We start from the raw sequence: 24,755 nt of genomic DNA, 5'->3' as shown, positions 1-24,755 counted from the left end.
TCTACTGCAGAAGCCCTGCATTACTTTGAGTAAGTAGAGTCCAATAAGGCTTGGCACGGTAATTAGGTATTCTCTGGCAATAGGAAATGAAGCCCATAGTTTCTATATGAGTCAGCAGTGTGTCCTTGTTGCCAAGAAGACTAACAACATATTGGGCTGCATTAGTAGGGGGAGCATTGCCAGCAGATCGAGGGAAGTGATTATTCCCCTCTATTCAGCACTGGTGAGGCCACTTCTGGACGACTACATCTAGTTTGGGGCCCCCCACTACAGAAAAGATGTGGACAAATTGGAGAGAGTCCAGCAGAGAGCCAAGACAATGATTAGAAAGCTGGGGCACATGACTTACGGGGAAAGACTGGGGGAACTGAGCTTGTTTAGTCTGAGGAAGAGAAGAGTGAGGGGGGATTTGATAGCAGTCTTCAACTACCTGAAGGGGGGTTCCAAAGAGGATGGAGCTTGGCTGTTCTCAGTGGTGGCAGATGACAGAACAAGGAACAATGGTCTCAAATTGAAGTGGGGGAGGTGTAGGTTGGATATTAGGAAACACTATTTCACTAGGAGGGTGGTGAAGCACTGGAATGGTTTACATAGGGAGGTGGTGGAATCTCCATCCTTAGAGGTTTTTAAGGCCCAGCTTGACAAAGCCCTGGCTGGGATGATTTAGTTGGTGTTTGTCCTGCTTTGAGTAGGGGATTGGAGTAGATAACCTCCTGAGGTCTCTTCCAACCCTAATCTTCTATGATTCTATCCCTGGCCTTAGAGCATAGCCTACTGCAACAGGCAAGTCAGTCTCCCTCCCACTTTTTACTGGAAAGCAGTAGGAGAGGGGGGGAAAGAGAAACCAGGATGCCTCCCAACCTCCATTGAAAAAATGAACATTTTTGGTCAGTGGGAATCTTCTGAGTCTCTTGTCCCCACCAAAAAATAGACGATGGGAGGGGCAGTTAACTGGTACCTCTTAATCACCAGGAATAGGCCAAGCCCAGAGAAGCAGCGACCAGCACTCCACCTTGAGAACACTAATAATAAATAGGATCAGTGTGTGAGTGGGGGTTTAGTAGATATGGAGTAATTTGTGGGGCAGGAAGGATTAAAGCTTTGATTGAGCTCTTGTGGTTTTGAGTTTGTTCAGCTATAACTTCCAACATGCCTGAAGGTACAACTCTAGCCTTCAATAAAACCCTCAGACCCAAACTACAGGTTTGATTTTGTCAATACACCACTGCAAGCTGAATTCTACTGGGTTTGCACAGGTCAAATCAAAAAGCAAGGGGCACCACAGGTTCATAGAAATGAATAACAACTCATAAGGACTAAAATATTCCGAAGCAAACAAAACCATCCTTTCATTTAAAAATAATCCATCCAAAATACAGAATTTATTATCTAATCCCTCACGCCATCTATTCTCCAGTCAGGAATCATAACTAACAAATAAGCAGTCCTTCAGCTTTGCATTTTTAAGAAACAAAAACATCATGAGATAAAATAGGGTAGACTCTCTGGATAGCCTATAAAATTAATTCACTGTTGAATGGGAATTCACAACTGGCCCCTCAAAAATTAGATAACAAACAGGGGTATTAACTAAACCTATATAATTAACAAGATTTAAAGGCAATTGATTACAGCCACGTTAATCATAGGGGCACTGGAAAACACCAGGACAGATATTTGGGCTGTTCGAATCAAAGGTATATCACTCAGCTGAAGAGAACTACTTTAATTTCTAGCATTAATCCATCTAATGGAGTGGGTGCCAACATTGGTTTGGACTATAACAAAAGTTGCTTTTCACTTTTACCGGAAGAAGGATAGCCAAGAGTGGGGACAGGTCTAAACTGCAGACACACAACGGTATTATTGTTCTATAGAACTTTTCATCAGTAAATCCCCCCAAAATTATGGAAACTGGGGAAGGTTCTAGGTTATATACACCCTCAGAATGCAAGCAATTTTCCCTTCTATTTCGGGAAAGTGAAGTCAGACCTTTAAGCAAAAGACTAAGTAACTGCTTGTGGCTCTCTTGAAGTCCGAATTTAAGAAAACTAATACATAACATTTTAGACAGATTAGAAAATATACACTATCTGCAGAAGATTCTAGGTATTATGAATTGTGCAAAAATGAAGGTGACTGCACAAATGCAGAGTAATACAAAGAGATCTTCTGAACTACTCCATTTAATGAAAAATAAGTGAGAAACTATTACAAGTAAAATACAATATCAAATAGGAATTTTCAACTTGACAATTATATAGACTAAGGAATTCACAATAAAGATCAGCATTGCAACACAGGAGAGAAGTACAAGCATAGGACAGCCAAAATCAAAGTTATGCAGATATTAAAACAGACATTTCTAAAAAGTTTTTTACTAACACAACCGTTTTCCTTTTATGCTGTAACTGGACACAGAAAAATGGGTGACATAAAATGATTCAATTTAGTTGCAAAGGGCCACTTACCATTAAATAGGCAACAATAAATTCAAATGAGAATAAGTGTATAGTCTCATACCTGTTGTACAATTGTTGTTAATTCCAGGCAGAGCTGTATGACATTATTTCTCGTTACTGAGTAATCTGTCACAGCAGCAAAAGGTGATCTAAAAAAAGAAAAAGAAAGAATGTTCATAGGGGAAGATGATTTTTTCCCCGCTTCAGTGGCACATAATGCACTTTAAACACAGATTGCTTTAATACTAATTCTTAACAGGACAGAATAATACAATGCTAACAATGGATTTTCAATATTTCTGATGTATGTACCAGAACATAGTTTTAGAAAATGGCTACTTCAACTGTCTTCTTGGCTTTTCAGGATTTTTTAAATCATTTTGAGAGAAGTTCTAATCATAGAGGCATCATCTCCTCAAAACCCTGTAGCTTCTTTCTGAAACTGCCTGCACTTTACCATACGAGTCCCAGGTATACAGGGGCATGTCTTTTGAGGTAGTCTAAGCGCACAGTTACTGAGAAAAGAAAAGCTATTGTTTCCATATGTTGTACAGCTGGTGCCCAGGTATGAATACAGTCATTAATACATTTGGCTAATGTACTGAGTGTCTTAGGGTCTGAACTAAAGCCCAGGGAAGTCAATAGAAATACTCTGGGTCAAGCCCTTAGGTCGGCTTCTAAAAAGGGCAAAACAGTCACAATCAGAATAGACTTTCTAAGAAGCAGAGGTAAAGGTTGATTTGGAGCCAGGATCTTTCAATCCCAGTTATAATCAATCCCAGTTACAATCAATCTTTGTTATAAGAATTTTAAAATATTACTAAAGATACATTTTCTGAGGACAGCAGTCCTCGCCTTTCACTATTGAAGAACTACATTCAAATACAGACTTGGTCTCAAGTTATCTTAGTCTAGCACTTATGTCTCTTTTCCATTTTAAACAAACTATCATACTCTTTGGCAGGACTGGAAGTCTCTATAGGACAAGTCCAAGATTTTAACAGTAGGCATGTTGCTAATGAGGATTTGGGCACATTGACAGTTTTACATGGATGGTATCTGTCCACAATCAACTGGGAAGGAATGTTCAATGGACTGCCTGGATGGATGCAGTGCTTGTAGGTATGTGGGCCATAGATGCCCCCACTTTGGGCCCATCACCTAACCACTGGCTGGGGATGGGTGAACAAGCTAACCAATTGGCTCTCATGGCCCCCACCACCTAGTTAAACTCCTGTAGGCTTTTCAAAAATGTCTTGCTCTGGCTAGCTTCCCCACTCTCCCTCCCCTTTGTTGCAGTGTTCGTGCCATGTTTTTTAGGATGCTACAGGTCTGACTGATCACCTGTTTCAGTATCAGGAAAGTTTTTTCCCTTTGGACAAAACTGGTAAGAGGTATCATGGAGTTTTTTGCCTTCCTCACAGCATCATTGAGACACAGTTAGGTTATAACAATAAGTCTTAATGTTCAATATTAGCAAAGTAAGAGTGTTTAACTTGTGGCCAGTGTCCACTATGGTAAAGGCTAAAAGGGACCAGCTCCAAGAGGTAAATATCATGCTGGTGGTCCTTTTGCCCATAGGCACCAACTTTCTAATGTGCTGGGAGGTGCTCCCCCCCGGCTTCACCACAGGCCCTGCCCCCATTCCACCCCTTCCCCCAAGTCCCCACCCCTACCCTGTCCCCACTCCACTCTTTTCCCCAAGGCCCCACTCCTACCCTGCCCTGCCCCCACACCACCTCTGTCTTCCTCTTCCTGTCCCATTCCACCCCTCCCCCAAGCATGCCCTGCCCTCGCTCCTGCCCCCTTCCCCCAGCACCTCCTGCATGCTGCGGAACAGCTGATCCGCAGCAGGTGGGAGGCGCTGGGGGAAGGTGGAGGTACTGACAGGGGGGCTGCCCGCCATTTTTTTTCCCCCATGAATGCTCCAGCCCTGGAGCACCCACAGAGTTGGTGTTTATAGTTTTGCCAATAGGAAAAAAGGAGACCTGAAGTTCTTGCAGGCTGATATCCTCTTTTGGCAACTTCTATATCCCTCCATGTGGGAAAAGGTGGGGAAGATTCAGAAGTGAGCTGAATCCAAGGGGTGGGCCTAGGTGGGTCTACATCGAGTTACTGGTTGTTTAGTGGGACTCCTGAACACTGCCATGGATAAATGCCTACTATGTGGGAGCGGGAAGTGTTTCCCTCCAATGTTGAACAACATTATTTCCTGATGCTTAAAATCCATCCCTTGTGTGTTGTTCATTCACCTGTATGTCCTGATCAGTTGAATCTCTCTCTCTCTCTCACACACACACACACACACAAAACACTGAAAGAACAAGTATAAAAAAAACATGATGCTGTGATATAAAGGTATTATTGCCACTCATTTGAGATAAGCTCAGAGTCCACTCATGTAAGTAATTCAGCCACCCCAAAATGAATATCAATAAAAACTTTATATTATGTCATCATGTATCTTCTGTGTGTCACATACTTTACAGGAAATGTTTAGAGTTTTACCATTTTTGTTGATATTTTTCCTACTGCAAAGCCAGCCAAAGTCCAGTAACCATGAGTTCAGTAATAAAAAGCTCTGTAGACAAGAGTCATCATAACTAGTATATTTTAGATAGTTCTTATAGGTTTCTACAATAGTTTCTCCATGTGCTATAATATTGCAATTTTTAAGTCAGCTATCCTGGAACTTTCTGAAGAACTAGTGGTGTTTCCAAACAGAAAAACGGAATCTCCTCCCCTTTCTAATGGTTTAAAACTCCCATTCTAGCCCTCATAGGTCACAAGATACAATTTGTCAGAACTGAATATGCACCTCAATTTGATGTAATTCTGGGGGAGGAAATTCCATATATTAGATGGAGGAAGGTAATATTCCTCTGGCAGTGTGTTCTTTTTATAATGGAAGTATGGCTGGTAGAAGCTGTGCAGAGGCTAGGAAAACTAGAAGCAGTCCTGAAAGTGATGGATTAGTGGACAGAGTGCATGTCAGGAGTTCAAGGGTGCTTGACAAAAGCAACTTGTCAAATGCTACAATCACTATTTACATGCAGCTTTTATATATACACACACTACAACAACATGTGTACAGTATACAAAGTCTACCTAACACACACACACACCCCACCTACCTTAGCCAAATTACAATAAAAATATGAACTTATTATATGTTTGAAACCTGAATTAACTCTTCAGTTATGAACTATAATCTCTTAAAACAAGACTATTGTATCCAAAAGGGTCACAAATATTTGTATTTATTTTCATTCACAATTGCCACTGTTAAGATGAGAAAACCCTTCTAAAGCAATGATTTAAAAAGATGATACTCATTTATGACTCTCACCATTATTTAGAACGAATGAGTTCAAGCCACAAATGGTATTATTTTACTTTATGTTTGGATGTTATTACAATTTGATCTTCAAATTACACAGCTGGAATCTATTTGATGGCTCAAAGCCTCTAGCATTTTTCCAAACAAAATTCTATGGTAGGCTTTTGGTTCTAATGCAGCATGATCTCTCATAGTTTTACTATTCGTTAGGTTACACAGTTCATAAAGACAACAATGAAGCCTTTATGAGCATTGTTCTTAATGAAGAACATTGAAAATACCCAAATAAATTGGGTTTAACTCAAATTAAAGAACAAAAAAATGGCACATGGACTGCAAATGTAAGTTAACAAAAACAAATGGAACCTAAAAACAAAAATGAGAAAACGGACACTGAAAATACAAAGTGAAACTAGTAACTATGGTAAGGGTAAGCGGATTTTGGGGCAGGGGAGGCAGGAAACTAGTAAGCAATTGTCTCATTCCAGCAGCTAAAATCAACAAAAAATGGTGAGAAACAAGGTGGGTGAGGCTAATCTCATTTTCAAACATTGAATTTCAATGAGACTTCCACTTCTAAATGAAATTTGAAAATTTCATCTAGGATGTTTAGTATAGGATCACTGGCCAAACTCCATGATGGACACAATTTGAAGCCTCAATTTGACACATAAAATCCTGTTTTCATTAATAAAATGTCCACCTTGACAGTAAGGCGTGTAACATTGTTTTACATTATATTAAAATTATCAATTTATTTCCAGACAGGACAGACCAAACCTAAATAGCAGCACATAACTGTTACATCTTGATAACCTTGTGATTGATTATCACAACAACCTCCTCACACGTGTGATAATGCCATTTGAATCTATCAAAAATGCAACAGGTAAAAAGGCATTCCACACCCAGTCAGAACACATCCTCCCTACTTCTTTTAAGTCCCCAGCCAACTCTATAAAGTTTCAACTTCTGCCCTCTTCCTTCCAAAGCAAACTACTCTACTTTCCTCTGACCTACCACTCTCAGCTAGCATTTAAGACACCGATCCAGGAAAGCACTTAAGTATGTATATCATTTCAAGGATGTGACTAGTCTGACTTGTCACATCTTTAAAGTTATACACATGCTCAAATGCTGTGCTGGATTGGGGCCCTATTACATTCGCTCACTTTTAGAAGTGACGTCAGCCTTCATGCCCCATTTACCCTCCTCTCCCATAGCCATCCCTAGAACTTTTTCCATGTTTGTCTCTATATGTGCGGAATACCCTCTCTTTCCCAGTCTTTCATAAAGTTATGCTTTGTCCATTCAAAACCTTTCTGAAGATTCCCTTCCTCTGCAACATCCACAAAAAATGTGGCAATAATGCAAGAAGTGCTATAAATCCTATTGATTTCCTCCCACTGGCCTCCCCAGCATTTCCTATCTACTCTCTCTGTCAGCCTTTTTAGATTAATAGTTTTTTCTAACTGCTGTTTGACAAAGTAAATAAAAACAAGAGCCATAGAAGGTTTGTTTGTTTTTAATTGGGACTTTCATTAAATCACTAGTGATATCACAACCTTTCAGGAATTTTAAAAAGTTGATAAGTTCACTATTAAATTCATACTGCAGAATTGGGAGAAGAATCAGCTAAAAGAATGCATCTTAAGTAACAATGGTTTAGTCTCATGTTACTGTTCTGTATGTTACAGATTATTCTTCTCAACAGCCATATGTAACCAATGATTGCAAACAAATGAAAATTATAGTTCAAGAGTACATTAAAAACTAAAAGACAGAACACTAAAAGAACAATGGTTCCTTTGTATCCATGAGGATGCATGGTACTTCCAGACCATACATCTTTCAATATCATAATCAGACAAATTCACATTTATCCTCCACCTTCTGTTTGATTTGACTTGGTCGAGGCAAAGTACTGGTAACCCCTACTCTGAGCTGTAGTTCTGAAAATGAAAGTGTTTGTAAATAAATGCATCACTTAACACAATTTGTATTTGTATGACCTAAATGTCTTATTAACAAAAACATTAACAAATGCAGTAACTAAGTTCCACTACTGACAATAGAAACAAACACTTTTATCAGAGTAGAAGTAACGTGATGCCTAGAGTTAACCTCATTCTTATCTTAGAATCAGATCAAGGAGGACAAGTGTGCAAAAGAACTTAAACTTAATAACCAGAACCCATTTTGAGAGTTTCTTCTAGCATAAAAAATTTCAGGATAATCCAGTCTGTATCATAATTCAACCCTCAGAGAGGAGAGGCAAGGCAAACAAAACCCCAAACAAACGAAGAAAAACATAGTAGTTTGCATTGTAGTACATGTAACTGTGTCAGTATCCCATCTAAGAATCATGGTGGCAGACTGTCATATACCATGTTTTACTTGCACTTGTAATTGGACTGTTTAATTCACTATAAGCAGGAAATCCAATGAACTTTACATTGAATAAAAGAAACTTTTAAATTAATGCTTTGTTAAACATTTGCAGCTGCTCCTGTGGCACTAATAGGAGTAAGTGCGTAACCATTTTATTGATATGTTCATTACCCCAATTCAAACAAACATAAAGGGGAGTAAATAAAGGGAATATAAGGCCCATGGACAACAAACTGAAAAACTGACAGAAAAGCACATAGATTCATTTTTTTAATCATAGAATCATAGAATCATAGAATATCAGGGTTGGAAGGGACCCCTGAAGGTCATCTAGTCCAACCCCCTGCTCGAAGCAGGACCAATTCCCAGTTAAATCATCCCAGCCAGGGCTTTGTCAAGCCTGCCCTTAAAAACCTCTAAGGAAGGAGATTCTACCACCTCCCTAGGTAACGCATTCCAGTGTTTCACCACCCTCTTAGTGAAAAAGTTTTTCCTAATATCCAATCTAAACCTCCCCCACTGCAACTTGAGACCATTACTCCTCGTTCTGTCATCTGCTACCATTGAGAACAGTCTAGAGCCATCCTCTTTGGAACCCCCTTTCAGGTAGTTGAAAGCAGCTATCAAATCCCCCCTCATTCTTCTCTTCTGCAGGCTAAACAATCCCAGCTCCCTCAGCCTCTCCTCATAAGTCATGTGTTCTAGACCCCTAATCATTTTTGTTGCCCTTCGCTGGACTCTCTCCAATTTATCCACATCCTTCTTGTAGTGTGGGGCCCAAAACTGGACACAGTACTCCAGATGAGGCCTCACCAATGTCGAATAGAGGGGAACGATCACGTCCCTCGATCTGCTCGCTATGCCCCTACTTATACATCCCAAAATGCCATTGGCCTTCTTGGCAACAAGGGCACACTGCTGATTCATATCCAGCTTCTCGTCCACTGTCACCCCTAGGTCCTTTTCCGCAGAACTGCTGCCTAGCCATTCGGTCCCTAGTCTGTAGCGGTACATTGGATTCTTCCATCCTAAGTGCAGGACCCTGCACTTATCCTTATTGAACCTCATCAGATTTCTTTTGGCCCAATCCTCCAATTTGTCTAGGTCCTTCTGTATCCTATCCCTGCCCTCCGGTGTATCAACCACTCCTCCCAGTTTAGTATCATCCGCAAATTTGCTGAGAGTGCAATCCACACCATCCTCCAGACACAATTAATTGTTTTTTCACCTCATGGAATACTAAACAACTGTCAGGACAACAAACAACCAAACATGGCTCACAAGGTTGTACAAAATCACAGCACAAAGTGAAGGGGATTGGTACTTTCGAAGTATGAGTTATTGGTTTAACACATTTTGGTGACTGGGAACACGTTAGGCACCATACTTCCAGGCAATGCATACCTGTTATTACCTTTTCCTCTGCAACTAAAAACCAACCACATTGTGGGTAAGGTTCATTGACTGAAAACAATGAGAGAAAGAAATCCAACTATTTTTAAGTGCTATAAAATGCACACAAAATAGTCTTACTGAACATAGCACAGTGGCAAAAAGAGAACAATTTCTTCGTGAAAGGTGAATTCTACAGTGAAATTATTGCAATCCAAAGCATTCAAAGAATGTACTAAAGCTGAACACTAAGACACTTCTGTATTTGAACGGCAATGGGTGAATCAGCACATGCTGTACTGGACATATAAATAGGAATCCTAAATTGCGTTCCAGGGTACCAGCATACACAGCTGAGAGCAGGAAGGCTTATAGGTCCCGATGCAGCTGTCCATATCTATTCAGCAATGCACTTAATTTTAGGCACATACTTACATCCCATTACAACAGGACTTAAGTATGTGTTTAAGTGCTTTGAGGAGTAGCTTTGCTCAGTTGAGGTCACAGTCTCTTGCACCTCAGAGGAATTAATTTCCTTAATCTACCTTCTTGGTGTGAAATTTAAGAACTCCTACTTTTCGCGAAAGACAACATTCATCAGCCTGCTACTGTAGATTACCACCTTTTTCTCCTTATTAAACATAGGTAGGAAGAGTAGGGCTTCTAACTGACTTTTTTAGTCTGCTTTTTCACATATAAGACACCGGGATGCTAAATTGTCAAACTAGTGGGTATCTCAGCCTGTTAATTCTTCTCTAAGCATCAGACTGACTGGTTAGAAAAAAACATCTCACCACCACAAAATGTTTTTGTTCCCATTTCATAATGTTTAATGTACATTGTAGCAGTAGTTTAAGCATTTGATATGCAAGCTGTGGACAGTACTGGGGAGAAAACATGGATCATGTTACGGTTCAGCAGCTGTGAAAGACAGATTGAGTAACAATCCACAGGGCTGGCCTTACCATGAGGCGAACTGAGGTGGCTGCCTCAGGTGCCAGACTGTGGGGGGGCGCCACTAGGACCCAGCGTTTCAAAGTTTTGGCCCAAGCGAGGTGGCATGGGGGCATCATTTGAGCTCCCCACTTCAGGTGCCAAAATGTTGTGGGCTGGCCCTGCCAGTCCGCACGTGGCTAGGACAAACAGCACACTAAGAAATCCAATGTTCCCTGTAGAAACACCTAATACACAATTAACACCCTTATGAAAATACTGTGGTGGTTACTGCACAAAATATCAACTAAATTTTCTTCAATTCTTAAATGAACATTTCTCTGCTACATTATGGTACACGAGGCTTCGATGAAGAATCCCGTAGAGTTCTGAGATCAGTCCTTTCCCAATCCAACTCTCCAAATACAAACACTTCATAGATTACATAGACATCATTCATTATTTATTAAGAGCCCATAATGTTCCTCTCAGCTAGGGTGACCAAGTGTCCGGTTTTCGACCAGAACACCCAGTCAAAAAAGGGATCCTGGTGGCTCCAGTCAGCACTGCAGACCGGGCCACTGACTGTCCAGTTGGCGGCACTGCTAGCCTCTGTGCCAGGCAGTTCGCGGGAAGCATGTCCCCTCCACTCCTATGCAGAGGCGCAAGCAGGGGGTTTCCGCACGCTGTCCCTGCCCCAAGTACTGCCTGTGCAGCTTCTATTGGCCAGGAACCACAGCCAATTGGAGCCGCGGGGGCAGTGCCTGCAGATGGGGCAGCGTGCAGAGCCACCTGGCCACACCTCCACGTAGGAGCCAGAGGATAGACATGCCACTGCTTCCAGGAGCTACTTGAGGTAAGCGCCGCCCAGAGCCTGCACCCCTGACTCTCTCCCAGGCCCCAACCCCCTGCCACAGCCCCATCCCTGATCTCCCTCCTGCCGTCCAAATCCCTCAATCCTAACCTGGAGCACCCTCCTGCACCCCAAACCCCCCAACCCCACCCCACAGCCTGCACCCCCAGCCAGAGCCCGCACTCCCCCTCCTGTGCCCCAACACCCTTCCCCAGCCCTGATCCCCGTCCTGTCCTCCAAACCCCTTAGTCCCAGCCCGGAACCCCCTCCTGCACCCCAAATCCCTCATCTCTGGCCCCTCACCAGAGCCCATACTCCCAGCTGGAGCCCTCACCCCCTCTCAAATCCCAACTCCCTGCCCCAGCCTGGAGACCCCTCCTGCACTCTGAGCTCCTCATTTCTGGCTCCACCCTGGAGCCCACACCCCCTCCCGCACCCCAGCCCCCTAGCCAGCCTGGTGAAAATGAACAAGTGAGTAAGGATGGGGAGAGCGAGCAACAGAGGGAGGGGAGATGGAGTGAGCGGGGATGGGGCCTCAGAGAAGGGGTGGGGTCTCAGAGGAGGGGCAGGGCAGGGAGCGGAGCAAAGGTGTTCGGTTTTGTGCGAGTATAAAGTTGGCAACCCTACTCTCAGCTCTGCATAAGACACAACATACAGACAGCTCCGACCCCCAAAAAATTTACAACCTAAACAAGACAGAATAGAGAAGTGTATTGGGAAGCCCAGATACAGTAGTAATTAGGAATTTTCTTTACAGTTTATTATATTGACTCATTCTGGATAACAGAAAATACGTGAGAGACAATGTGGGAGAGATAGTATCTTTTACTGGACCACGTTCTGTTGAGACACACACAAAATAGGTTTTCAGAAGTGGTTTCTTTGTCAGAAAGACAGCAGTTTGGTGGACTAGAATTAAGAGGACATTCCAAACAGAGGGCAACGTGGCAGAACATACAGATCGATGCAGGAAAAGCAGATAAACAGATCATCAAAATTAATATAATTGGTGGAGCAAAGAGGGCAGATGATGAGAGACCATACACACAAACTATTTTAGTGCTACTGCAAGTCACACAAGGACCATTCTCTATTAAGAGTGTTCATGAAATGGTGGCATTATAATGTAGAGCAGGAGCAACTCTTTTCTGGAAGCTAAAATGGTGGATGTTATCTTTTAAAATCGAGTTTTCCCATGCTGGAATGTGAGGTAGAACATGATCTGAAGAAACAGGTACTCTCTTCATTGAAACTTGAAAGGTCCTTGATTTTGCAGGAGCTTCCCATGTAGGAAAAAAAAACAGAGTAGTGCAGAGGCATAACCAAGGAACTGGGAGTCCTTGCCCAATTTTAGATGAAGACAAAGACAACCTTTTTGTTTGACACATCAGAATACAGCTAAACTTTATTGCAGGAAGAATGGTGATCTGGTTAAGAAACTGAACTGCCTACACTGGGACTCAGTTCAGATTTCAGTTCCTGGCTCTGTTGTACACTTCCTGTGTGCCACTGGACAAGTCACTTAAAGTCTCTGTGACTCAGTTCCTCATCTGTAAACTGGGCTTAATATTGTTGTGAGGATAAGTACATTAATGTTTGAGGTCCTCAGATTCACAAATCTAGGGTTCATTTCAGAACTTTAGGTGAGACCCATAGGTGCTGGAACAAGGGGTGCTGCTGCACCCCCTGGCTTGAAGTGGTTTCCATTATATACAGGGTTTACAGTGTGGTTCAATGGCTCTCAGCACCCCCGCTAAAAAAAAACTGTTCCAGCACCTCTGGCGGGACTGCAAAGATACGGACCACAGAAAGTGTGGGGAACCCATTGGAAGCAGTGTGAAGGAATAAAAGAGAGCAAAATACAAGAACTAGCCATGTCCCAACTGAAGAAAAGATGACCTCTAAAGGCTGCTGCACTGCTCTACAGTCAGGGCTTCCGGGGTGTTCTCTCAGCGGCACCTCTATGATGTCACTGTTCTGCAATTTTCTTACTGCCTCCGGACAAAGGGACCCAACTGTGAGGCGTGCACAGGTGCCACTACGGGTACAATTTGTGTTGTAAAACCTTAAAAATGGTGCTGGAGATAGAAACAACAATAGCTTGACCCTCAGAAGCCTGGTTGAGTTTACAATGCTCACAGAAAAAACTGATTAACTGTATACATTTGATATGGAACTCAATGAAAAATAGTTCAGATGGAACCACACAACTGCAATTAATTTTTACAGGGTACTTTGGGGCTATACAAGAGCAACCCCAAACAAAACTTTGTAAACAATTCTAACGAGGATTCCGAAGATGGAACAGAATTTTCATGGCTAGCAGGAATAAAAGCGTACTTTTTCAATAAAGTCAGCAGCTATGATCAGATAACTTCTTACTCAGTAGATTAGTGTATCATTTTTACAAAGTGGCTTTATACCATAGAATTGCTATGCACTGAGACTGTGTGGCCATAACCACAGTTCACTGAGCTTTCACTCCCTAAACCAGTCTGCAATATAAGATTCCATTCTAGTTTGCCTTAATTGTATGTTTATCTCCAGCGCACAAACAATTTTTAAACTCAATTTTATTTTCCATTTAATTTGTAATCAGTCTTACATTTAAACTGTCTCAGTCAGCTCTGTGTTTTTTGCAGTTCATTTTTGGAAGGTGAATGTTTTATTGTGTCTTTTTTTCATTCCTTTTATCAGTTTTTTCAGACCATTTTGTTTATTTTCTTTTCGACAGAGCTTTTTTTATTGCCACTGTTCCAATTTTCCTAGGTCTTTTTTCTATTTTTTCCTTTGCATATTTTAATAAAAAGATGTAAAATAGCACCCTCTACTCCAGTGGTTCTCAAACTGGGGATCATGACCCCTCAGGGGGTTGTGAGGTTAAAACGCTTTGCCTCCAGCATTTATAATAGCGTTAAATATAAAACAAGTATTTTTAATTTATAAGGGGGGTCACAGTCAGAGGCTTGCTGTGTGAAAGGATCACCAACACAAAAGTTTGAGAACCACTGCTCTACTCATTACAGTGTCTGCTTCAGTTCTGTGTTATCTATAAACTTTGCTGCTTCATGGCCAGAAACACAAAGCAGTGCATTGCCAATGTGATTCGAGTGCCTAATTGGTTTTTTTTTTTTTTTCGTCTTCTCCCCTATTTCAGAGAGGTTTTCAATTAAAAAAAAAGTGCCTCAATTTTTGAAGGCTGCATGTTATGGCTAATAGCCATTCAATAGAGATGATGAGAAATACATTCCACAGGATTGTTACAGGTGATCTTTAGAGAGACAAGGAGGGTGAGCAAATATCTTTATTGAACCAACTTCTGTTGGTGAGAGAGACAAGCTTTTGAGCTACACAATGCTCTTCTTCAGGTCTGGGAAAGGTACTCAGTGTCACAGCTAAATATAAGGTGGAACATATTGCTTAGCCTAAGTAGTTAGCACATATTTCAAGGGATACAACAGATGATCTTTGTAATTAGGTACCAGACAGACAGACACAGCACTGAAGACTCTCTCTATTCCACAGAATAGAATGCATCAGTCCTAAAAGACAGAAAAAATAGGAATCTACCATGTCAGAAAAGAAGAATTTATAATAGTGCTATATATTATTAATCTCAAGAGAAAATAAGTTGCTGTGACTGCAGAATCAATGGCTCACAGTAACTCTGAGATAGATTTTAACAGTAGTTGTATGGGATACCCAAATGGCCACAACATAATAATTCTGTAATACCTGAACATATTTCCTTAAACAAAAATACGTCCATACAAATGGGGCAGTATTATTTGACCCATGGGCTTGATGTAAGCCCATAGAAAGCAGCAATTCAAGGCAGCTCTTTGGTTGCCAAGGCCTGTATTCCAAGCCAGTTGGCATCTAAATGTACCCAAAGATGGTTTTTTTAAAGAAAACAAAGCTCTAACAGGCAAAAGATCAGAGGAACAGGGAAAAGAGTACAAAAACATGACTATAAAACATTAGGACAACACCCCTTGTAGAAGTAGAGGAGAATTCTATGGCTTGGTGAGAGAAAGAGGGAAGTCAAAGTGTTCTTGTAAGCAAACCACAACCACCTTAATGTCCTGAGCCCTGATACTTTTCAGAGTGCCTGGATCAGATTCCCATGTAGGCGCCTAGAACAGCCAGACTGACACATCTGGAAATGGAGGTATGGAAGCCTTCTACAAAAACTCCCAATCCCTACTATTAAGTTAAACCAAAAGACTTTAAAAAGTTGGCAAAAATAGAAATTTTAAACTATTCCCTGATGCTCATTGATCTCTGGTGCTGATCAGTCACTGGAAGAAGCAGATTCTAGAGGAATGGATCCTCCACAAAGAATGGCCTGATACCAGCCATGGTCAATTCAACCCTGGGAACCAACAGTGAGAGTAACCCAATAGATCACAAGTCTCAACAGACCATAGGGGAAAAGGATATCTGGGCCCAGCTCATTTAGGTCTTTATAGGCTGTAACCAACAAGTTGAAATTGCATTAAGAAGTGAACAAACTGCTAGTGCAGAGATGGAGCTCAAGTTTTATGTGCTCTCCACCCAAGAAGCAAGCTGGTGCATTTAGACCCAGCTGGAGCCACTAGCTGCTTTTTTCAGGGTGGCCCCAAGTAAATGTGCATACCAGTGATCCAGTCTGGATGTTACAATGGCTTGTATCACTGTGTTAGTGTCCACATTATTCCTTTTAATTAATTTATTTGTCACAGATGAAAAAAGTTGCTGTAAGCCAGAGCTGCCACCCGAGAATCCAAGGACAGAAATATATCAAATCACTCCAGGGCTGCAAACTATTGTCAGAGGGGAGGCATGCTAATAACCCTCACCCTTTTACCTCAATGCTTCCCTTTCATTTTATATGGGGCAAGTCTATGCCAACTTAATCACAAATGTCCCCCCATCTCTCTCAGGCACTGAAAGCACAATAGTGAAATTACATGAAAAATAAGATTTGATATAAAATGCAGATTTCCCTAAGGCTAGCCATGAGAAGCAGTCAGACACTTGAGCCACCCTGGCTATAAAAGCATCATATAGAAAATGTCTTCAGGTCTTCAAGGCATAAAGAAATACTAGAAAAACACTCCGACTGAGAGAACCTATCAAAAAATACTGCTAGAACTATTCAACAGAAAAATTCAGTCCATTTTATCTTAGGTAGCACCAACCATCATAGTATCTCTGCAACAGCAAAGTCTGGAGCTCAACTTTGATTGTTAGGACTAATAGTAGCAAAACCATATCTGTGTAAAAGAAGCTTTCTATCTCCCCCAGTTGCCATTTAACAGGAAGTGACAGAACCCTATGGATCTCCAGACATTCATGCTCTTAAGAAGGAAGAATACATAGCCATTAATCTGCCCCCTTGAGACATCTGAAAGAGGAAAAATGGACCTACTGAATGAAAATTATTATATACTAGAAGAAAATCTTAAAATTTCACAAAAACGTACACAAGAATGTTTAAATTACATACCTGTTCAAAATATCTGTTTACTGTATAATTAAGTGAAATTCAAATATTGTTTCTAGAAAACCCCATTCAGGTACTAAAGACAACATTTTCAAAAGTAGCCTCTCATTTTTGCTGCCCTAATTTCTGAGTGCCATGAAATTTGAAACACCTTGATATTCCATTTTCAGAGGTGCAGAGCAGCCACAGTTCCAGATGAGCTCAAATGCGCAAGTAACAGAAAGTAAAATTGGAAACTATATTTTTAAGATGATTTTATTAACTCTCTTTTAATTTTTTGTTTGCCTGTTGTATTATCTATGACTGATATAATGTGGCTGCCTTTATAAATAATCTTATTATAATTTCAGTAAAGAATGACAGAGCATGCATTGCTGGGCCATATCCACTCTTATCAGGGGGCTTTGGCTTTGTGTCTAATCCTAAAGCATGCAATCTTGACACAACCTTGGATATCATGTCACACATTAGTGCTCAAATGGAACAACTATTATGTTGAATTTGGATTTTAGAAGCTGATTATTCCTCAAGAAAAAGCATGAGGGCATGTGTGTTTTCATCTAGAGTTTATGTTTACAGAGGCAGAGAAATCAACTGTCAGCTGATCTCATCACCTTCTAAGAGTCTCTTGCCATCAGTAAGTGTAGTACATCCATATTATAAACTCCAATCAATAGCACAGTCATAGGTGACAACTCTGTGGGTGCTCCAGGGTTGGAGCACCCTCGGGGAAAAAGGCTCGGCGGTAGAGCAGCGAGGACATGGCTTGCTCAGGGGAGGGGGAGGAATGGGGTGGAAAGAGATGGGGTGGGAAATGGGGACTTGGGGAAAGGGGTGGAGTGGGGGCATGGCGTGGGGCTAAGCCGGAGGTCGAGCACCCCCCAGCAAATTGGAAAGGAGGTGCCTGTGATAGTACTACAAGTGTGATGGACACTTCACAATAGATAGTGCAATTATATTTTAGAAATAATAAAAAAGTTAATTTATTTTAAAACATTTTCAATTAAAAATCCTTCCATTTCGTAACACCCAACAGTCTTTTGGACTCAAACATTTTAAGTCTTGCACCACTTCTGCCACTAAAAATGCATGTAACAGGATGTATAATTACAGTACAAGTTGTAATGTGCTGCAGCAGGTAAGCAGGAAACTGTAGCCTTACGTTATTGGCATTTTTTAAGAGTGCTAGGCCCTAAATATTTACTTTTAACCCTCAGCAAAGAAGAGCTAAAGTATTTTAAAAAGGAAAGTTAAAACTAGTGAAATTGCAGGTAAGTTTGAAGTTTAATTTTTAAAAATAAAGGTGCCTTCAATGAGGTTATTCTCAGTAGAGACTTAACTATTAATGTGCTTTTGTAAGTGCAGATATCAGAAACCAGAAAATATGTCAAAAGATATTTTAAACAAAATGGTTCTTAAAGGAAAAGACTTTTCCTGCTTTTTAAAATAGGTATCTCCGTTGGGTTCCTAAGTCTATATTTAGGCATTTAACTAAACAACTGGCTTTTCAAAAATGCAGAACTGCCAGGTCAATGGGAGCTTCCAGGTGCTTTGCCTTTTGATAAACCAGGTTACACTTACTACATAATAAATAATAATAATAATAATAATAATACCCAGCTCTTACCTATGGCTTTTCATCAGGAGAGCTCAAAGTGCTTTACAAAACAGGTAAGTATCATTTATATTTTATAGGGTAGCTGAGGCACAATGACTCACCCAAAGTGACCCAGCAGGTTAACAGCAGAGCCAGGATTAGAATCCAGGTCTCCCGAGTCCTGTTCAGTACTCTGTCCACTAAGAAACATTACCCCTCTTGGTGCCTAAATATGGACTTAGAAGTCCAACATTAGGCATCCATTTTTTAAAAATTCTGGTTGCTATGCTATTGCCAAACTTAGAGCAAAACACAGTATCTGTGTTATTTACGCCATAACCAACAAATTATTCCTTAAACTGCAAGATGTCTCTTTTCCATTATTTGTTTTCCAATTTTAGCCCAATCTTTTCAAACTTCAATGGCAGTTACGGTTCCTACAGCAAAAGCAGGACTTTGAAGAATACATTCTTTAAAACTGGACAGGTACATATCTCACTTAAAACAAAACACTTCTGTCAAGAGAGTTTCTTTTAGGGGACAAAGGTAATTTTCCTGACAAAAAGAAAAAAAGTATCCCTCCCCCCACCACACACACTTTTTTTTTACTTAATCTACAGTGTATCACAGCTTCAGTTGGTAATACACAAATATGAATTGCCCTTTACCAACTGCATATTCAAATCAAGACAAGACAATCAGCCTATTTATGTTGACTATAAAATGACTTGTGAGGTGTTTTATAAAGGCATACACTTAAAAGCAGAATCATTTTAACCACTTGAGAAATTGCAATAATCATCTTTACTACCTGGAGAGTCTCAGTGCCATGATGAATAAAATTGGAACATAAAAATGTAGTAAGAAGGTCAGTCCTGGTCCTGAATATTTGCATGGTATTGTAAAATAAGGGCATGATACAGCTCCCATTGATTTCAATGGGAGCCTTTCTATCTAGTCATCTGAGTTTGATCAAATCCTAGGAGCGCAACATCAAAGGCAGCTAATCTGAAAAGTTCTATTTGTTTCTAGAGCTTCAAAGACATTCCATAACTGCACGTAAATAATTCTATAACTGCATGTAAAGACATTCCATAACTGCAACATAGATACCGTGGAACTATGTATTAACATTGGTACAATGACCAATAGGTTCAAAAATTTTACCAGTGCAATAAACATCAAAAGAACTTGTTTGAATTAAACAGTTCACTTAAAAGTTTGTCCCTGCACCAATATAAAAATTCATCAATTTGCCTTATCCAGTTTAGCCTTGATATTCAATTCCAGATAAGCCCACTGTTACAGTATTTTTAAAAATATGATGCTGAGTGCAGTCCAAACTGCATGCTAAAGCTTCATCTTTTTAAAAAATCAATTCATATTTCCATTCTTTAAAGTCAACTTGTGGTTTTAGCTTACACTTAAAATCAATATAAAATTATTTTAAAAGGTTTGTTTTGGGTGTGTGCATGAACTGGTTACCTGTGAAACATTTGGGAGATTTTACCTGTCCAACCAAGCCAGCAGACTTTTAGCTGCTCCAATCAGATCCACCACAGAGGTCAGGAAGTCATTTGGTAATTTTCGGCTGGTCCTGCCATCATAGTGACCACTCCTCCTCCTCCCAATTATAAAGTTCTGCAGATTTTTGGCAGATGCGTTTAGCTTGTGAGAAAGGGTTTTTAGATTTTCTGTTTCCAAACCATAGTTCTGCATTTAAAAGAAATAAAATTGAAAGAAAGTTAGTACTTTTTGCCAAGATGTAGAACTGAAAAACAGTAATAATGCTCTTATGCTTCGAAACTTAGCTATTCCTGATAATTAAGGTAGGAACATGCCTACTCATTAATGTGGGGTTTTGGTTTTTTTGTTTTTTTTGTTCCTGGCATGTTCTGTTTCTACAGGATACAGAATAGAAATGGAAAAACAGCAAAACTGTAATTAATCTTTTAACTGTTTTAAAGTATAAAATCTGTGTGCTTAAAAATCAGAGCTACCATTGTAAAAGAAATTTTTAAACATGCTTCTGCTCTGAAAAGTGGCTGTATAAAAGCAGTGCATTACTACCCAAGAGATCTGATGCCTATGGGACAGATTCTGATACCCTTACTCACCCTGAACAATACCTTACTTTACAATTAGTCCCATTAGTTTTCAGTGGGACCAAGATACTACACAACATCCAAATCTCACCTGGTGCATTCCAAATCACATTTGCTGACTTTTGTCAAAAGAGTTTTTACTCCTTTTTACTCCCATTAGTAGTATAGCAGAACTATGGAACACTGAGCACAATACAATTCTAGCTCATACCTCAACAGAATTGTTAACTACATTCCAATTTTAAAGCCAAATTCTGTACTGTAGTGCCCTGTACTGTGCAACCCCTTACACTGAAATTATGCAATATGCAATATCCAATATGCAGCAGATATGCACTGAATTATACAGTAATATAAATTTATTACAAAAATTTGGTAATCCTTCCATTTTATGGAAATATTTCTGAAAAATGCATCATAAAATAAAATATAATTATCATATAAAATTCATGTTATTAACTGTACCTATACAATCAAATCCAGGAATGTCACTCTGAAGCCTAAAATGCCTGTTGACTCAATGTGAAGCATTGGAAGCAGCTACAAGCATGGTCAAGAGTTCTTTTTGTTCAGAATATCACCAGGCTGGATCATCACTGGGTTTTCAAAGTCTCTTACCATTATATTTTTAAGTTCTCAGCCATTTTGACTTTACAAATTTCACCCCTGTGGTGCACAGCTATAGTAAGGAATGTACCCATGCCTTGAAGCAGCGCAGGCCGAGGGATGTGCTGGCTGCCGCTTCCCGCAGCCCCCATTGGCCTGGAGCAGCAAACCTCAGCCAGTGGGAGCTGCGATCAGCCGAACCTGTGGACTCTGCAGGTAAACAAACCAGCCCGGCCCACCAGGGGGCTTACCCCGAGGGGCTGCATGCCAAGGGTTGCCGATCCCTGTCCTAGACCATTGAGATATCAGAGGTAATTCAACCAGTCACCACCCTTACTCTACAACTAATTTGCATACAACAGTTCAATAGCTATATGACAGAGACTGCACTGATGGTGCATTACTTGGCCCAACTACCACCCGTGTGCACAACTGCCACAGCCATGCAGCACACACAAAACTCCCCCAGCACAACACAACCAGTATACACAATAACCTCAAACACACAGAGTCCCTCAGTTCAGCACATACCCATCATTCCCCACAACTCTCCTAGCATAACACAACCTACACGCAAATCAACACCACCACTCACACAACACCACAAGTAGCACACATAATAACCTCAAAACTCACACTGAAACCTGTAATGTCTATCGAGTCATTGTGAAGCAATGGAAACAGCTACAAGCATGTTTGAGAGCTCCTATTTTTTAGAATGTCACCAGAGTCAATCCCTAAGATTTGTGGCCTCTTACCACCCAATTTTTAAACTCTCACCCATTTTTGGCTTTTTTACCCACATTACACCCATGCGACCACACAGGCTTTCAGCAACTATTAATAGAATAAGGTCACCCAACATTTTCTGCTACTTCCACAAAAACCCAACTTTTGACAAAAATAATTATGAAGAACCAGTTACCAAACACCTTCATCTCCTACCCTTGTGTCTGAAGGGTATTATAAATTATATTACTCCTGGGGGAATTCTGCGTCACTGCGCAAAATTTCCTTTCCCCCCACAGAAATGGGCTGCATAGCTGCTGGCTACCACTAGGGGAGTGCTGGACCCAGCAGAGCCCAGCTCTCAAACAGAAGACACTGCTTCGGGGAGATAGGGAGCGGAAGCTGCAGGGTTCCCAGCAGTCGCAGTTCCCTTCATACAAGCCCAGGACCCAGCATCAGGCTGTTTCTCCCTCTGCATCCCTGGGCTCTGGGAGGGTACAGGGTGCAAATATCTGGGCTGGAGGGCTCCCCGAGGCTGGGTTCTGTGAGTAGGTAGGGTAGGTGTCTGGATTATGGGGGAACAGCTGGGTCCTGAGGGGACAGGGGTGCATGTGAGTGTCGAGGCTGTGGCTGGGCTCTGAGGAGTAGAGGATGAGAGTGTCTGGGCTGGGGGTGGCCCGCAGCTAGGTTCTAGGGGGAAGGGATGCAAGTGTGTGGGCTGGGGAAGGCACGGCTGGGCTCTGAGGGAGGAGGTGGTGTGAGTATCTGGGCTGGGGTGACATGACTGGGCTCTGGGGGGAGGGGGTGCAAGTGTCTCGACTGAGGGGTGCCCCATGGCTGGACTCAGGGGGAAAGGGAGTGGGGGTCTGGCCCCTTGGCTGGAGGGGAGAAGGCAGAGAAACAGGAACTGGGTTATCGTAGGCGTTTCTTTAACTCTGCCCCTGGGAGAAGTTTTGTGTGTCTGTATTGTTACAGACATATTTGCTGACAGGTATTTTGAAATAAATTACCAAAATAATTGAAACTGACATGATTGTGTAGTGTTAGTTTAACAAATAAAATACTAAAAAATTTGCAGAATTTTAAAATATTGTGTGAAGAATTTTTAATTTTTGGCACAGAATTTCCCCAGGAGTATTTTTAACCATCCTGTGAATAAGAGAGGAGATGGTTAGGATGTATATAATTTGCTCCTTGGGACCACTTCAGAGCAGAACTTCAGTAAAATGAATGGGTCTTAACAAGTTATTCAGGTGATAATAGAAAGGGAAGTTCACACTTGCTGCTGCTTATTAGCAGGATAGTTTTCTATAGGTACTGTTGATGGAGTGGTAGAATAGAAAGCAGACACCTCCACTGGAGCTGAGATCCACATGGAAGAATCTGCCTCCTGCAAGCATTCCCTGACCACAGAAATACCGTGGGCCCTTTCACCACTGGCTGCCCCCTCTATCCCACACCTTTGGCTGGTGACACAGTCTCTGTTCCTGGAGAGGTGTTACAATGCGCCAAAGGGGAGCAACCTAAGAGCTTGTGCGTGTTTCCCATCATCCTAGCCAGAGTCTCTTTTTACTTGCAAAAAGAAAAGGAGTACTTGTGGCACCTTAGAGACTAACAAATTTATTTGAGCATAAGCTTTCATGAGCTACAGCTCACTTCACTGCATGCATCCGATGAAGTAACACAAGTACTCCTTTTCTTTTTGCGGATACAGACTAACATGGCTGCTACTCTGAAACCTGTCATTTTTACTTGCAGTCATTCAGCAACTACACGTTTACTTTTCACAGCAGAGCTGCACTTTAAGACTATTTGAATAATGTAGCGGGATTTAAGATAAATAAAGATTTATTCAAGGTAAATAAAAATAAATCACAGACACACATACAACCCTGAGAACCAGAGGCTTCAAGACAATCTTATCTATTGACCTACCACATATTTTCTGACTACAGAAGCTTTAATACTTAATTCTTAATTGTACAGTTGCTGACTTTTCTTCCTAGTCATACACAAGCCCTTAGAAAGGGACTTAATTGCTGATTAAATACACAGTATACTGAAGGCAATCATTTTTCTCCACTATTTAAAGATGCTATACCAATTATACAATAGATATATTTAGAATATAAATAGAAAAACTTTCTAAGCCAACATTAAAATTAACATGGAAAAAACAATACATGCTTTGTAATGCAGTGAAAGAACTGACAGTAATTAATCACCTTATCAAAACCACTAACTTATGTTAGCACCATGGACAACAGATACAATAAAAATAGATTTGCTATGCCCAGTAGTTGGAGGGATATGATGAGCATAATAGCAGAACTAGGACTATTATTTTTCAGTAAATAGTAAGTTTGCTGATGAATGCATTTTTCAGGGCATCAAAATTATTCACAAATTCAGGTCCAATTCAGCAAATAGATTTAGCCAGAAATTTTATTTTAAAAAGTCTAAACTGTCTGTTTTGACTATTTTGAACTGAAACATTTCATATCCAAATGCCATTTTGTTTCAAATTTAATTTAATTTTAATAAAATGGTGCAACATGACTGAAAATGCCCAAAAGGAACAAAAACAAAACACTGAAAAGGTTTAATTTCTGCTCAAATTGTTTTGTTTGACCTGAAACAAAAGTGTTTTGTTTATTTTGTTGCAGCTAGAAAAACTGAAAAAAATTCAGTTTCAGTTCAGACCAAACCATTTTTTTTCCCCCTGATTTTTTTGGTTCAGCCCCCAAACCAAAAACTCACTCAGCTCTAGCTAAGACACATAAGGAAAAGGTTGAAGAACCGAAGGCCATCTCTTTCTTGTCTGGTCATCTCTCCCAAATGTCTGGTTCAATTCACCAC

General features: G+C 40.7%; 1 protein-coding gene across 4 annotated transcripts in view; it reads right to left on the bottom strand.

Moving 5' to 3' along the window:
- CNKSR2 (connector enhancer of kinase suppressor of Ras 2) overlaps positions 1-24,755 on the bottom strand; it is a 366,125-nt gene that overhangs the window by 269,562 nt on the left and 71,808 nt on the right. For all 4 annotated transcript variants that reach the window (XM_077807188.1, XM_077807189.1, XM_077807190.1 and 1 more), the window contains exons 3-4: positions 19,967-20,169; positions 2,524-2,611 (exon numbers count right to left, since the gene is read on the bottom strand). In XM_077807188.1, the coding sequence (XP_077663314.1) occupies positions 2,524-2,611; positions 19,967-20,169 (291 nt within the window). The remainder of the gene's footprint in view (positions 1-2,523; positions 2,612-19,966; positions 20,170-24,755) is intronic.

This window comes from Eretmochelys imbricata, chromosome 1 (assembly GCF_965152235.1).
Source record: "Eretmochelys imbricata isolate rEreImb1 chromosome 1, rEreImb1.hap1, whole genome shotgun sequence".
NCBI lineage: Eukaryota > Metazoa > Chordata > Testudines > Cheloniidae > Eretmochelys > Eretmochelys imbricata.
The sequence above is the reverse complement of the archived record's forward strand: the minus strand, read 5'-3'. Positions and strand labels throughout refer to the sequence as shown.